This window comes from Mercenaria mercenaria, chromosome 13 (genome assembly GCF_021730395.1).
Source record: "Mercenaria mercenaria strain notata chromosome 13, MADL_Memer_1, whole genome shotgun sequence".
Classification (NCBI taxonomy): Eukaryota; Metazoa; Mollusca; class Bivalvia; order Venerida; family Veneridae; genus Mercenaria; species Mercenaria mercenaria.
In genome coordinates, this window is record NC_069373.1 from 31,892,787 (window position 1) to 31,908,793 (window position 16,007).

The 16,007-nt window shown below is 36.3% G+C and overlaps 1 protein-coding gene across 1 annotated transcript in view; it reads left to right on the plus strand.

Annotated features, from left to right (window-relative positions):
- LOC123528998 (calcium/calmodulin-dependent protein kinase type 1-like) overlaps positions 1–16,007 on the plus strand; it is an 87,835-nt gene that overhangs the window by 68,949 nt on the left and 2,879 nt on the right. Inside the window, exons 4-8 of the mRNA XM_045309146.2 lie at positions 873–1,011; positions 8,325–8,448; positions 10,607–10,682; positions 11,190–11,302; positions 15,929–16,007. Coding sequence (XP_045165081.1) covers positions 873–1,011; positions 8,325–8,448; positions 10,607–10,682; positions 11,190–11,302; positions 15,929–16,007 — 531 coding nt within the window. The remainder of the gene's footprint in view (positions 1–872; positions 1,012–8,324; positions 8,449–10,606; positions 10,683–11,189; positions 11,303–15,928) is intronic.

The window sequence follows — 16,007 nt, forward strand, 5'->3', positions numbered from 1 at the left end:
TAACTTGAGAAAAAAATGCTTGGGCCTAGGATCATAAATTTTGGTACACAGGTGTAACATCATAAAATACAGGCCAAGTTTGACTTTGAGGTCAGTAGGTCAAGGGTCAAGGTCACAATGACTCAGAACAGTTAAACGGTTTCGGCTTGGGCCTAGGATCATGAAAGTTAATAGGGAGGTTGGTCATGACCAGCAGATACAGGCCAAGTTTGACTTTGAGGTCAGTAGGTCAAAGGTCAAGGTCACAATGACCCGGAACAGTTAAATGGTTTCAGGATGATAACTTGAGAGCGTTTGGGCCTAGGATCACGAAACTTAATAGGGAGGTTGATCATGACCAGCAGATGACCCCTAATGATTTTGAGGCTCGACTTTGACATTGGCTTACTTCTGCGACAAGGCCGTATTGTGAGGGTATAATTCGTCACTCCTGTGACAGCGCTAGTTATGCAGTATGTATACAATCCTGATATTCAGCTTACATTTTGATATTCTTGACTTGGAATATGTGTAACATATATCATAATCCCTGAACTTAGCTTACATTCTAGGACTTGATGACATGCATAATGAATAGGTAGGCAATCTTGATGCACTTCAACTACCTATAAAATTTCAGCATACCATGTGTAATGACATTGTGTATTTAGTCCTGAAATTCAGACACCTCTTAAATATAATGTTAGCATAATAATTGAGCTGTGTGCTTTATGTAACTCCTAATGGTGAATTCAGGTACTTTTAAATTTAATTTTGTACAACTCGTGTAAATTTTACTTTCCCTGATGCTAAACGAAATAAGGCGACTTGCAAATTGTGTAGTAGTAAAGCTGGTACCACACAGTGTGAAATGTTTAAATGTGTGTTTTCAGTGTCACTGGTGGCGAGTTATTTGATCGTATTGTAGAGAAAGGAAGCTACACAGAACGTGACGCTAGTCTTCTTATAAAACAGGTTTTGGAGGCAGTTGATTATATGCATGATAAAGGCATTGTACATCGAGATCTAAAGGTAAGATCTGACAAAAATCATAGTTTGTCGGAGGAATATTGTGAAGTTTTATTATTTTGTGGTTTTGGCCAAATGGGTTATTTCAGTGGAAAATGAATTAAAAATGATTTAAAGTTTTGATGATAAAATGAATAGAAATTTTGTTTTTTTTTTCATTGGAATTTAATTACCTGGACTGTTGCAACCACAAAATCTACAACAAGTAATCCCCCACAATTATTAATGATTTCACATTTTCATACAGTATCTGAAGTTTTCACAGGTCCAACTTATTGAGGGAAGTTAATTCATTGTTATTCCAGCTACCCAATAAATTGTTTCTTAGTTATATCACACCAACTATCCGTTATGGGGTTTTGTTTTGGAATTACTTTGTCCTTTCCTGTTTGTCCTATATCTCTCAAACACATACTTATATTACTGTGAAATCATTTAAATTTGCTGGCATGAAATTTCGCGCAAACGACAAAAAAGACAGTTTTGCGCGGGCTTTAATTTCGGGATACAAATTTTTAAAGATTTTTTTTTTTTTCAGAAATAGCGAGCATCGCCAGTGTCACTATCATGTACCGCTTGCCAAATAAGGAAGCCCGTTTTATGACCTTGTTAAATAAACAAAATGACAGTGCAGCTTTGTCAAGACGATGACAATGATATAAAACCAGCCTAAGTAACCAAATGACCAATTAACCAATTAATATAAATATTTTGATCAGATTTCATAATTGGTAAAAAAATAAGTTCCTATCAAGACAACCTTTAATTAACTGCCGATAAACTGACGTTTTGAGAACACAAGGGGTCTGATAACAGACATATACTTCGGACAGGAAATAAATTCAGATAACTATATACTAAATAGTTAAATAATAGCGCGGTCTTAAATTCGCGCATTGTTCGTAGCGTGAAATACGCAAAAATTCGTCCTGCATTCGTCCTGTTTTTCAGCATTCTCTGAAACCAAAAAGCACTAGATCTTAAAGGCACTGACCTCCAGATTTGGCTAAAAAATAATCTTTCTTTCAAATTGAAGTTTGGTCATATTATGAACATTAAAAGATGAGTTTTTGTTTCTTAAATATTTTAAAATTCCAAATCAAGAAAGTAAGATGGCCGCCTCGGGAATCGAACCCCGGACCACCGCGGCAATAAAGACATTTTCCCGTCGTTGTAACCAATAGCGCTATAGCGGAAGTAGTGAATTAAGACTTCAAAATATAGATATTTATAATCAAGACAGTTTACCTGGAGTAAAAGCGTTACAAACGCTTTTCGATTTTCATCGTAAAAAGTAGTAAAAACAGCAAATTCTCATGTGTTTCTGTAACATATAGTTTGTCAGTAATTAAGTTTTAAAGCCTTCTTAAGAAATACAGCATTTATTTCCAGATATCTATAAAAAAAAAATTGTTGTCGAACGATCTGGAGGCCAGTCCCTTTAAAAAACAGGTTGTAAGGATCACATAGCAGGTCTAATAACTCTAGACTTTTTTTGACAAATTATTTGAAATTCCCCTTTTTGCAATTGAAAATTGTCTAAAAATGAGGTTTCCTTCAATATTTTTGAAACCTATACATGCGATGTACTAAACTTTAACACAAATATTTTGGATTTTTAATGCATTCTACACATTCAGTACTGTAATTTTACCTTTAATTTTCAAAAAAAATATTCCCCATATGCACTTACAAATTATAGTAAATTGTTGTTTTCCTTGAATATCTTTGAAACCAATAAGTGTTTTGCAAATTTACTGCAATGGATCTTCATATAAGCCTTTGGGATCATACAGCAAGTTGGCATAACACGTCTCCATAAATCTATTTCCTATTTTTTAACAAAATTATCTACCCTTTTATTCTCGTCTTAAAACTTGTAGGACAGTTACTTTAAGTCCATTCAAGGGAACTAAATGTAACTTGAAACAGTTATAAATGAGAGGAAGTGTAGAGCATAGGAATCATAACTGTACATTTTGAATAATTCAAGCTTATCTACATTTATATCTTATTTTTTATAACATTTTTGAATACTTTAGACAAAATCTCTGACTTTGCTGAAGAGAATTTAATGTATCTTGTTAGGAATGATGTATAGCAATGAAGGGCAGTGAGATGCACATGCCTTTAAGGCTGATAAGGTCAATCTTAATTGTATCCCTTTTTGTTCTAAAGTTTTCACATTTAAACATTTCAGTCCACTGAAGGGAATTTAGAATGTCACCCCTCTGCTTTCACCTCGGGTGACATTCTGCCCTCGGGTTGACAGTATCAATGTCACACACGCTTTCATATGATATTTATATAATCACTGATGGTGATAGCTCTAGTTCAATCTAGAAATCACAGATTATTATCACGTATTATTTTACTGTAATAAAATAAAACAGTGTCTGGAGACACTAATTTAAATTATATTGCTACTGAAGAATTTAGTCAACATTTGCAAGAAACTGGGGAACTTTCTCTCATTTTCTGCCAAATACCAGGGTAATTGATACTCCCACTGTGGTCTTATTGTTTGCTAGAATCTTCGTTGAGCTGTAAAACCATAATAAATATGTATTAAGGATACACCCATATTTAGCCTATCTGGTCTGTATTTTCTTCTAGCTATATCTACTGTTTTTTTTTTTTAATTCAGTTAGATTTAAGTCATTAAAAATGTTTGTTTGCTGTTTCATAGCCAGCATTTCAAGAAATGGGTCAGTAAGTCAGCAGTTGCATATTTTTATGCCAGAATAAGTGAAGGAATGGTCATTAATGAAACATTAACATCCTTTCTTTTTGGAAATTGAACACATGAAAAGGATATTTAGAGCTCAGAAATGGAATTCATGCATTCAGGCTCTAATGGGAACATTTCCATTTGACATTTAGATTACAGTTCTATGAAACACAGTTCATACTGCCTGTTGTTATGAATACATTACGCTAAATATGTAGTTCTATGTTATGAAACATACGGTCATTACTGACTATGAGTAATGGCATTTGGAAAAAAAGAGAATTTGAAGTAATCTATGCCAACATGAACCTGGCTGCGTAAGGTGTGTAATCCTAACAGGAGGTTGGAGATAAAGGGGAAGTTGTGTAGCAACCAGGTTTTTGAAAATTTAATAAGACATGATAAGCCTAGCATCATTTTAAGTTTTCAAGGGACCTCATACCTAAACTTTATTGCATTTTTGAAACACTGGAATAAGTGGAGTGGTAATTTTCTTTACCCATCGTATTGCGCAGCAATGCACCATCTCAAGCTTGTTTATATTCTTTTTAGTGTGGGTTGACCAGACAGTTGATGCCTACTCAAATTCGGGATGAACAAGGGTTTTATAAGCAAGGAATCAGACATGCTCATTTTAGTTACAGTTTGCAGGCTTGCTTTGCAATGCTTGGCTCTATGGCTGTGTTTTGAATGCTCTGTGCTTCCAGGCAACCTACCCTTTCCTTTTAGTTTTGGATGTTTTCCAGCATAGTAAAATCTTTGTATTCATTAAGTGCTAGTTGTCATGTGATACATTTGTGAAAACAAGGCACCAGAAGTTCATGTTTAAATGAAGTTAAAGTATGTGTATTTGTTCTGCCGTAGTTTCTAAATGAGGTTAGGCCACACCAAATTGATAAGTTATTCATCGGATTTTTTTCTGAAAAAAATGAGGTGGCGAGCGAAAAAATAATTTAAATATTTTTTTAGGTTTTTGAGAAAATCAGGAGCAAGCGAAGAGCAAAGAAATATATTTGTCTTCATTTGGCTCTCGACTGACTAATAAAAACCTTAAAATAGAATGTATAGCCCTTTTAGATTAAAAAGTAAGTCCCCAGGGATTGAGAAAATCTGACCTGCAGACGCACAACAAAGCAAACTCGTGAAAAAAGGTAATAACATTGTCATACAGTACACTGTAATCAAATAATGCTTGCTTTTGAAAATGCTGTTAGAAAATATGTAATAAACAACAATGCATAACCTTACACCATACTTATCGCATACATAATATTATGTGACTTGAATATTTACTGCTATGAAAATGTAGCATTCTTAGCTGACTTTACAAAGTTTTTGATATATCAAATATCTATGTGAGTGTTACTAGATCTATTAAAGCTTCTGATTTGAAACTTAGTGTCGAAGTCTACACCTGGAGAAACAATACTCTTAAGTCTGAATCTAGACAGAGTTATGCCCCTTTTTAACATACCGTAATCCTAGCCTCCGGTTCTAGGATTACGGAAGTTCCGTATTCCTAGACAACCCTATGAGGATAGGCTAGGATTACGGAAGTATTTTAAGAGGCATAAAGTATATGTTAGGACACGCATAAATGATGTTGTAAACTAACTTAATTCACTTAATTTTTCATGCCTGCCTTATTATTTCGTGTTTTCTATCTGCCGTTTTGGGTTAGTATAATCTTAATGGCGGCGCGCGGAAATATATTAGAAATATGAGTGTCAAAGTTAGATTTAAAAAAATTCTATACTTTGAATTTTATGATTTATAACCATATTTTATGTTATTAAAGATCATTTGTGGTGACTTGATGAAAAAAAAAATGCAGGTATATACGAAACATAGATAATTCTATTTCCGCCCACCACCATCAAGATTATACTAATCCAAAACGGCCGATTGATAGCACGAAATATTTAGTGAAATTAAGTGAAATGAGTAAGTTTACAATGTCATTTATGCATGTCCCAACAGAAATTTGATGCCTCTTAAATACTTTCCGTAATCCTAGCCTATTCTCATAGGGTTTTCTAGGAATACGGAACTCCTGTAATCCTAGAACCGGAGGCTAGGATTACGGTACCGTAATCGTAGCCACTGCCTATTTTTAATTAAGTTTTATATAATGACCAGTAGCTCTGTACTTTCAAAGCTTCTGACTATTATGCCCCTTTTACTGGCAAAGCTCTGATTCAGAAAAGTCGAGCATGATGTCTTATGTACAGCTCTTTTTCTAACTTTAAACTTTCATAACATATAAAATTTGTTGAAACAGTCTCAGTTTAAGTCTGAAATGGAGATTAACGTGCATTAACATTAGTCTACTAAATGATTGGAAAATTTGAAAATCGAAACTGTTCAGAAAACAACTCATAATGTAAATTCCTTACCCCACCAACTTTCGTATGCAAATGCTGATCATTTGGACAGGAAAAGCAGAAAACAGATAAGTGACATGCATCAATAAGTATTTAACCTTACCAAAATAATGTAGATTGATGTTATCAAATAAATTAGTATGTTTTTCTTCATCCAGTTTTCAATGAAATAAATCGATTTTAATTTGGTAAACATTTGAAGAAAATGGCGTAACTGCATAAAGGGGAAACAACTTTAATGCAACTAAATATAAGTGTTATGATTTATTTTAGACGATGTGTGCGTAGTATGTATTTATTTTGATTAAAATCCATTTGAGAACAATTTAGGACTGGAATTATAAGCATTTATACACTTTCACGTCCGTAAAAAGTAGCGCACCAAAAATTTTTTAGATTGATTTTTTTCAATGGGGCGAGCGCAAGCCAAAAACAAAAAATAATATTTTTTTGTGGTTCTGAAAATATACGAGCGGCAAATCCGATGAACAACTTTTTAGCTCACCTGTCACAAAGTGACAAGGTGAGCTTTTGTGATCGCGCAGTGTCCGTCGTCCGTCATCCGTCCGTCTGTCCGTGCGTCCGTGCGTGCGTCCGTAAACTTTTGCTTGTGACCACTCTAGAGGTCACATTTTTCATGGGATCTTTATGAAAGTTGGTCAGAACGTTCACCTTGATGATATCTAGGTCAAGTTCGAAACTGGGTCATGTGCCATCAAAAACTAGGTCAGTAGGTCTAAAAATAGAAAAACCTTGTGACCTCTCTAGAGGCCATAATTTTCAATGGATCTTCATGAAAGTTGGTCTGAATGTTCATCTTGATGATATCTAGGTCAAGTTCAAAATTGGGTCACGTGCGGTCAAAAACTAGGTCAGTAGGTCTAAAAATAGAAAAACCTTGTGACCTTTCTAGAGGCCATATATTTCACAAGATCTTCATGAAAATTGGTCAGAACGTTCACCTTGATGATATCTAGGTCAAGTTCGAAACTGGGTCACGTGCCGTCAAAAACTAGGTCAGTAGGTCAAATAATAGAAAAACCTTGTGACCTCTCTAAAGGCCATATTTTTCATGGGATCTGTATGAAAGTTGGTCTGAATGTTCATCTTGATGATATCTAGGTCAAGTTCGAAAATGGGTCACATGCGGTCAAAAACTAGGTCAGTATGTCTAAAAATAGAAAAACCTTGTGACCTCTCTAGAGGCCATATATTTCATGAAATCTTCATGAAAATTTGTCAGAATGTTCACCTTGATGATATCTAAGTCAGGTTCGAAAGTGGGTCACGTGCCATCAAAAACTAGGTCAGTAGGTCAAATAATAGAAAAACCTTGTGACCTCTCTAGAAGCCATATTTTCCATGGAATCTGTATGAAAGTTGGTCTGAATGTTCATCTTGATGATATCTAGGTCAGGTTTGAAAGTGGGTCACGTGCCTTCAAAAACTAGGTCAGTAGGTCAAATAATAGAAAAACCTTGTGACCTCTCTAAAGGCCATATTTTTCAATAGATCTTCATGGAAGTTGGTCTGAATGTTCATCTTGATGATATGTAGGTCAAGTTTGAAACTGGGTCAACTGCGATCAAAAACTAGGTCAGTAGGTCTTGAAATAGAAAAACCTTGTGACCTCTCTAGAGGCCATACCCTTGAATGGATCTTCATGAAAATTGGTCAGAATGTTCACCTTGATGATATCTAGGTCAAGTTTGAAACTGGGTCATGTGCCTTAAAAAACTAGGTCAATAGGTCAAATAATAGAAAAACCTTGTGACCTCTCTAAAGACCATATTTTTCAATGGATCTTCATGGAAATTGGTCAGAATTTTTATCTTGATAATATCTAGGTCAAGTTCAAAACTGGGTCACATGAGCTCAAAAACAGGTCACTATGTCAAATAATAGAAAAAACGATGTCATACTCAAAACTGGATCATGTGGGAAGAGGTGAGCGATTCAGGACCATCATGGTCCTCTTGTTAATTTGGTGAGGCCTTATGAACAAAAGTAGAATGGATGTACTTATACTTGTTTGTGGTATAAACTTTCACTGAAATATTCATACAGAGAGCAGTACATCAGTCACAGGTGCACAAAAGCAAAGGTTAATAAAAATCTCAACATAATTGCCCAAGCAACAGTAGGTGGAGATTTATGTTTGGTCATATTCAAACACATGATACTTCTTTCTTTTTTCACAGCCAGAGAATTTGCTGTATTATAGTAATGATGAGTCTTCAAAGATTATGATCAGCGACTTTGGATTGTCAAAGATTGAAGATTCAGGTACTATGGCAACAGCATGTGGAACACCTGGCTATGTTGGTAAGTATAGGTTACAAGATATTTCATTTCTTGCTTGACTATGTGAAGAAAAGCAGGCTATTGTTCTTGCCTTGGCATCACAGATGACATTTACTTAACACGTATGTTTAAGTTTTATGCTAGGCTTCTCAATTCACAATACAGTGGAACCTCTCTAATCCGAACATGCTCAGACTAGAAAAAAAAGTTCGGATTAGAGGAATCATTGTAAGGTTCTTTCCCAGATTTGTTTAAATGGGTGAACTAAGCCCATTTTTAGGGACTGCTAGAGTACAAAATAGAAAAACCTTTACACAGCTTGTCCTCGTGAACTGGTCAGTGGATATTCATGAAACTTGGTCTGTTCTGTTTTTTGTTAACCAGATTTTCAACGAAAACCTGAGTTATTAGATTGGGGCATGTCGTTGGTCAGGCGGGCGGGCGGATGGGCGGCGGTGTCAAACTGGTGTTTCCGGTCAATAACTTTTGTTTAGGTAAAGATATTTGAATATAACTTGATATGTATGTAGCTTATATCAAGACAAAGGCTGGGATTGATTTTGGGGTTTCTGGGATCAAGGTCAAGGTCAAGGTCACTGTTACTTAAAATAGAAAAAGGGTTTCTGGTCAATAACTTAACTTAGGAATGAGCTATCATGATTAAACTTGGTGTAATGAAAACTTATATAAAGTTGTAGCTTGGGATTGATTTTGGGGTTTCTGGGATCAAGGTTAAGGTCATTGTTACTAAAAATAGGGTTAGGTTAGGGTTAGGGTTAGCATATCTTCTACATGCATGGAGGGATTTTGATGAAAGTTGGCACAATTGTTCACCATCATGAGACGGAGTGTCATGCGCAAGAACCAGGTCCCTAGATCTAAGATCAAGGTTACACTTAGAGGTCAAAGGATACAAGGATGAAAACTTTGTCCGGAGCATATCTTCTAAATGCATAGAGGGATTTTGATGTAACTTGGCACAATTATACACCATCATGAGACGAAGTGTCTTGCGCAGTTCCCTTCTTTAGAATTACTTCCCTTTGTTGTTACTATAAATAGCTTATATTGTGACTTTTTCATTACTAGACGTAGGGAAAAATCGAGACCACTTTTCTGTAGTACAACATGCATGTTACATCCAATTTTTAAAGATTAACTTCCCTTAGTTGTTACTATAAATAACTTACATTGTAACTTTTTTATAATTGACCGTAGGGAAAAACCAAGACCACTTTTCTGTGGTACAACATAGTTGTTACTTTCTAATTTTAGGTGTATTTTAAGGTATCTCTACCTGGTAAGGAGTTTTTTTGTGGACTTAGAAAAACAAAATAATTACAATGATTACTAAACAACCACAAAATTAAAATTACATCTGCAAATACAGGTGCTAGAGTAAAGAAATTTGCTGTGACGGGCGTATATTGTGACATTCTGGCACTCTTGTTTATTCTTATGAGAAGTGTTGAAAACCTGGTTTCGTGGCATTGCCGCGTTTCTTGTTTGTTTTTGGTTTAACATCATTTTTCAACAGTATTTCAGTCATGTTACAGCTGGCAGTTAACCTAACCAGTGTTCCTGGATTCTGTACCTGTAGAAACTTGTTCTCCACAAGTAACTGCCAACTTCCACACATGAATCAGAGGTAGAGGATGAATTATTTCAGACACAATGTCTTTAATAAAATCTTCACGGAGAACATACGCCCAGCCCGGGGATTGAACTCATAACACCACGATCCGTAGACCAACGCTGTCCCTACTGAGCTAAGCGGGTGGGCCAAACTTGGTCTGTAGAACCATTGTTAGGTTCTCTTTCTCAATTTCGTTCAAATCAGGGCACTTGGCCCATTTTATGAGCCATCAGAGGTAAACATAGAAAAAAACCTTTAAACACCTCTTTTCATGAACTGCTTGCTGGATCTTCATCAAACATGGTCTGTAAAATCATTTTATTTTATGTCCAGTTAGGTGGAGCTCTTGTTATTATCTTGCAAAGTATGCATTCGTGTGATTTGTCATATGATTTTAACCACAGTCCATTGTTCAAATGCTTGGATATTTAACCACTTGGACTAACACTGAGGGGGTTCAATTCCTTTGCATCTGAACTCACAGGAGATTAACAACAGGAAGGCATTGATTGTTTGATAATTTTGTTTCTATATTTATTGCAGCACCTGAAGTTCTAGCTCAACAGCCTTATGGAAAAGAAGTGGATTGTTGGTCTATAGGTGTTATAGCTTATATTTTGTAAGAACAATGTTTTTGTTTTGTAATTTTTATTCACATTATTTGAGATTAAAGAAGTTGATGACACAGCATAGATAAGGATATTATACCTTGGCCTTAATTGCTTGCACTCAAGTTTCACTATGAACTACTGTTATTAATTTATGCCAAAAGCTTGAATAAGACACTGAGAGTGAAAAGTGGATTTTTTTTTTTTTTTTTTTTTTTTTGGATACATAATTTGAAGGTTAGAGTCAGATATTATAGGAACAGTTGGATTGTTTCCCCTTTTCAAATATATATTGAATCAGTTGCTGCTCACCACAATGAATTCAAACATCATTTTATTCTTTAATTATGAGAAAACATTAATGTTCCCTGAAATAATACCATCAGGAGCACTTAGGATCTTCAACATCAGTTCTGAAATGTCATCACATAATCTTTGCATTCGCGCAAATACTTGACTTTTAGTTTTTCTTTTAATTTTTCTGTGATGACACTGTTGATGTTTCCATTATTTGGTAGGTTATGTGGTTATCCACCTTTCTATGATGAAAATGATGCAGCACTGTTCCAGCAGATTCTCAAGGCAGAGTTCGAGTTTGATTCTCCATACTGGGATGATATATCTCAATCAGGTATAGATACCTTTCAATGGTCCAGTTAGTTTGATATATTCCAGTTAGGTACAGATACCCTTCATTATACCCCCCCACAACAAAGTTGTAAGGGGGGGTATACTGGTTTCAGGTTGTCTGTCTGTCTGTCTGTCCGTCTGTCTGTCTGTCCGTCTGTCCGTCTGTCTGTAGACGCAATCTTGTGCACTCCATCTCTCGTTATCCCCTTGACAGAATTTAATGAAACTTCACACAAGTGATCAGTACCAACAGTAGTTGTGCATGGGGCATGTTAGGTTCTTTTCGAAAAAAAAATTGCAGAGTTATGGGACTTTGTTTTTTTGTTACTATACTATATACATAGACACATTCTTGTGCGCACCATCTCTCCTGATCCCCTTGACACAATTTAATGAAACTTCACACAAGTGATCAGTACCAACAGTTGTTGTGCATGGGGCATGTTAGGTTCTTTTAGAAAAAAAATTTGCAGAGTTATGGGACTTTGTTTTTTTGTTATTATAGTATATACATAGACACAATCTTGTGCGCACCATCTCTCCTGATCCCCTTGACACAATTTAATGAAACTTCACACAAGTGATCAGTAACAACAGTAGTTGTGCATGGGGCATGTTAGGTTCTTTCAGAAAAAAAATTTGCAGAGTTATGGGACTTTGTTTTTTTGTTACTGTACTATATACATAGACACAATCTTGTGCGCACCATCTCTCCTCATCCCCTTGACACAATTTAATGAAACTTCACACAAGTGATCAGTATCAACAGTAGTTGTGCATGGGGCATGTTAGGTTCTTTCAGCGACAAAAATTGCAGAGTTATGGGACTTTGTTTCTTGTTAACATACTATGTACATACAGTCTGCATATGCAATCTTGTGCATGCCTAATCTACCAAACCCTTACACACAATTTAATGAAACTTCACACAAGTGATCAGTACCAACCCTAGTTGTGCATGGTGCATGTTACATTCTTTTAGATAAATATTCTGCGTAGTTATGGGACTTTGTTTTTTGTTACTTTACTGTATACATACAGTCTATATACATACAGTCCACGTAATTATGCAATCTTGTGTGCGTCAAATTGCAATGTACTGTGTCAGTGCATGCGGGAGGTACATTCATCACCTTTAGTGATAGCTCTAGTTAGACCAGTTACTTTGATATATCCCAGTCAGGTATAGATACCTTTCAATGGTCCAGTTGGTTTGATATATCCCAGTCAGGTATAGATACCTTTCAATGGTCCAGTTGGTTGATATATCCCAGTCAGGTAAAGATACCTTTCAATGGTCCAGTTGGTTTGATATATCCCAGTCAGGTATAGATAACTTTCAACCGTGCAGTTAGTTTGATATATCCCGATCAGGTATAGATACCTTTCAATGGTCCAGTTAGTTTGATATATCCCTGTCAGGTATAGATACCTTTCAACAGTGCAGTTAGTTTGATATATCCCAGTCAGGTATAGATACCTTTCAATAGTGCAGTAGTTTGATATATCCCGATCAGGTATAGATACCTTTCAACAGTGCAGTTAGTTTGATATATCCCAGTCAGGTATAGATACCTTTCAACAGTGCAGTTAGTTTGATATATCCTGCTCAGGTATAGATACCTTTCAATGGTCCAGTTAGTTTAATATATCCCAGTCAGGTATAGATACCTTTCAACAGTGCAGTTAGTTTGATATATCCCGATCAGGTATAGATACCTTTCAACAGTGCAGTTAGTTTGATATATTCCAATAGGTATAGATACCTCTCAACAGTGCAGTTAGTTAGATACACATTATTAGACCAGTTAGTTTGATATATCCCAATTAGATACAGATACACATTATTAGACCAGTTAGTTCGATATATCAAAATCAGATACAGATACCCATCATTAGTCCAGTTACTTTGATATACCCCAATCAGGTACAGATACATCATTAGACCAGTTAGTTTCATATATCCAAATCAGATACAGATGCACATTATTAGACCGGTTAGTTTCATATACCAAAATCAGATACAGATACCCATCATTAGTCCAGTTAGTTTGATATATCCCAGTCAGGTATAGATACCCATCATTAGTCCAGTTAGTTTGATATATCCCAATCAGATACAGATGCCATTCATTAGACCAGTTAGTTTGATATATCCCAGTCAGGTATAGATACCCCTCATTAGTCCAGTTAGTTTGATATATCCAGTTCAGGTAAAGTAACTCTTCATTAGTTCTGTTCACAAGGCTTTAGCCTTTGTGATGACGGCATTTAACATATTGTCATGTCTCAAATTTAGCTGTAGATACAAGAAACTTAATATCTTTTGTTTTGAATAATTATTATTATTTGTGTGTTACATTGGTTGAAATTATGTAAACACTTCTTCTCAGATGATTGTATCAAGTATGGTTGAAATAATAAATGTTTTTATGCCCCCAAAGGGAGGCATATAGTTTTTGAACCGTCTGTCGGTCTGTCAGTCTGTCTGTCGGTCTGTCAGTCTGTCCGCAATTTTCGTGTCCGGTCCATATCTTTGTCATCGATGGATGGATTTTCAAATAACTTGGCTTGAATGTGTACCACAGTAAGACGACGTGTCGCGCGCAAGACCCAGGCCCGTAGCTCAAAGGTCAAGGTCACACTTAGACATTAAAGGATAGTGCATTGATGGGCGTTTCCGGTCCTTATCTTTGTCATCGATGGATGGATTTTCAAATAACTTGGCATGAATGTGTACCACAGTAAGACGACTTGTTGCGCGCAAGACCCAGGTCCGTAGCTCAAAGGTCAAGGTCACACTTAGACGTTAAAGGATAGTGCATTGATGAGCGTGTCCGGTCCATATCTTTGTCATCGATGGATGGATTTTCAAATAACTTGGCATGAATGTGTACCACAGTAAGACGACGTGTCGCGCGCAAGACCCAGGTCCGTAGCTCAAAGGTCAAGGTCACACTGAGACGTTAAAGGATAGTGCTTTGATGGGCGTTTCCGGTCCTTATCTTTGTCATCGATGGATGGATTTTCAAATAACTTGGCATGAATGTGTACCACAGTAAGACGTCGTGTTGCGCGCAAGACCCAGGTCCGTAGCTCAAAGGTCAAGGTCACACTTAGACATTAAATGGCATTTTTCATGATAGTGCATTGATGGGCGTGTCCGGTCCATATCATTGTCATTCATGCATGGATTTTAAAATAACTACGCATGAATGTGTGACACAGTAAGACGATGTGTCGCGCACAAGACCCAACTCCGTAGGTCAAAGGTCCTAAACTCTAACATCAGCCATAACTATTCATTCAAAGTGCCATCGGGGGCATGTGTCATCCTATGGAGACAGCTCTTGTTTCTGCTTTAAATCATACCTGGGTTAAGCTATTAGTACAGATGGATGGTCCGTTGTCTCACGTCCTGCATCCATTGTCTTGTGTCAATTTTTTTGCCTAAACATGTCTGAAATTTCCTTTCAAAATTACCCCAGAGTTGGTCTGTAGCATCCTGGCAGGGACCGTTCTCTCTTTGTTCACTCGCTTCTGCTTGGCCCCTTTTAAGGGCTGACACAACTAGAAAAAGAACACCCTTCAAACTACTTCGTCTCATGAACCAGTTTATGGATTTGTGCAAAAGTTTATCATTAGTGTTCTTGTATGGTCCTTGAGTAAATGCTCACCATATTACTAACCAGTGGTGAGGATAAAGAAACTCACACACACATGCACACAATGTGCCCACATGCACACACACACAGTAATTTATTTTTTCAAAATTTTAGAAGGATCGGGCGAAGGGAGGGGTCTGTGAAATGTCGGAATTTGATCCGCCCATTAGGGGGATGGCATGTATACATGAACTGCTAAATGGATCATCAGCAAACTTGTTTTATTGCATCCTTGCATAGACCTCTCCGAGGTTTGTTCAAACGGTTCAGCTTGACCCCATTAAGGGGCCACCAGAGCTAAAAATAGTAAAACCTTTAAACAATTTCTTCTAATGATAATAGTCTTACCAAACTTGTTCTATTGCATCCTTTCATGGACCTCTATTTTTCGTTCAGGTGCTTCAGTTTATTAGGACTATTGGAGCTAAATATAGAATCTTTAAACAACTTGTTTTCTTGAATTTCATTGACCAAACATAATCTGCCCTTGGTTGGACTTTGCTGTAATACGGTAGTTATGCATATATGGGTCACAGCAAAAAAAAAATGAAAAAGCTGTATTTTACTTTTAATGAACTGCTTAATGGATTTTCACCAGACTTTATCAAAAACAAGGTCAAAAGGTCAATGTCTGCTTGATGTGAATGGCTACACCCATTTGGGCTTCTTGTTATTCTTCACCCCCTGTTGTCTTCTTGTTATTCTTCACTTCCTGTTGGTGATAGAGAACTGTCAATTGCTTGCGTGGAACCAGTCAAGACTGTTATAGAATCCTTTAAAACTGGTTCACTTAACTGACTGCTGCTGCATAGAAAAAACAGTTAAACCACCTATATAAAACAAAGAAACAGATCACATCGAAAAAGTTACTCTGTATTTAGTGTCTTTAGGAGATGTCTGCTCTTGAGTTAATTGGTCTTTAATATTATTGGTTTTATGTAATTGTTTGTATTTTTTTACAGCCAAAGAGTTTATTCGTAAGTTGATGTGTAAGGATCCAAAGAAAAGACTAAGCTGCAAAGAAGCTATTGCCTTTCCTTG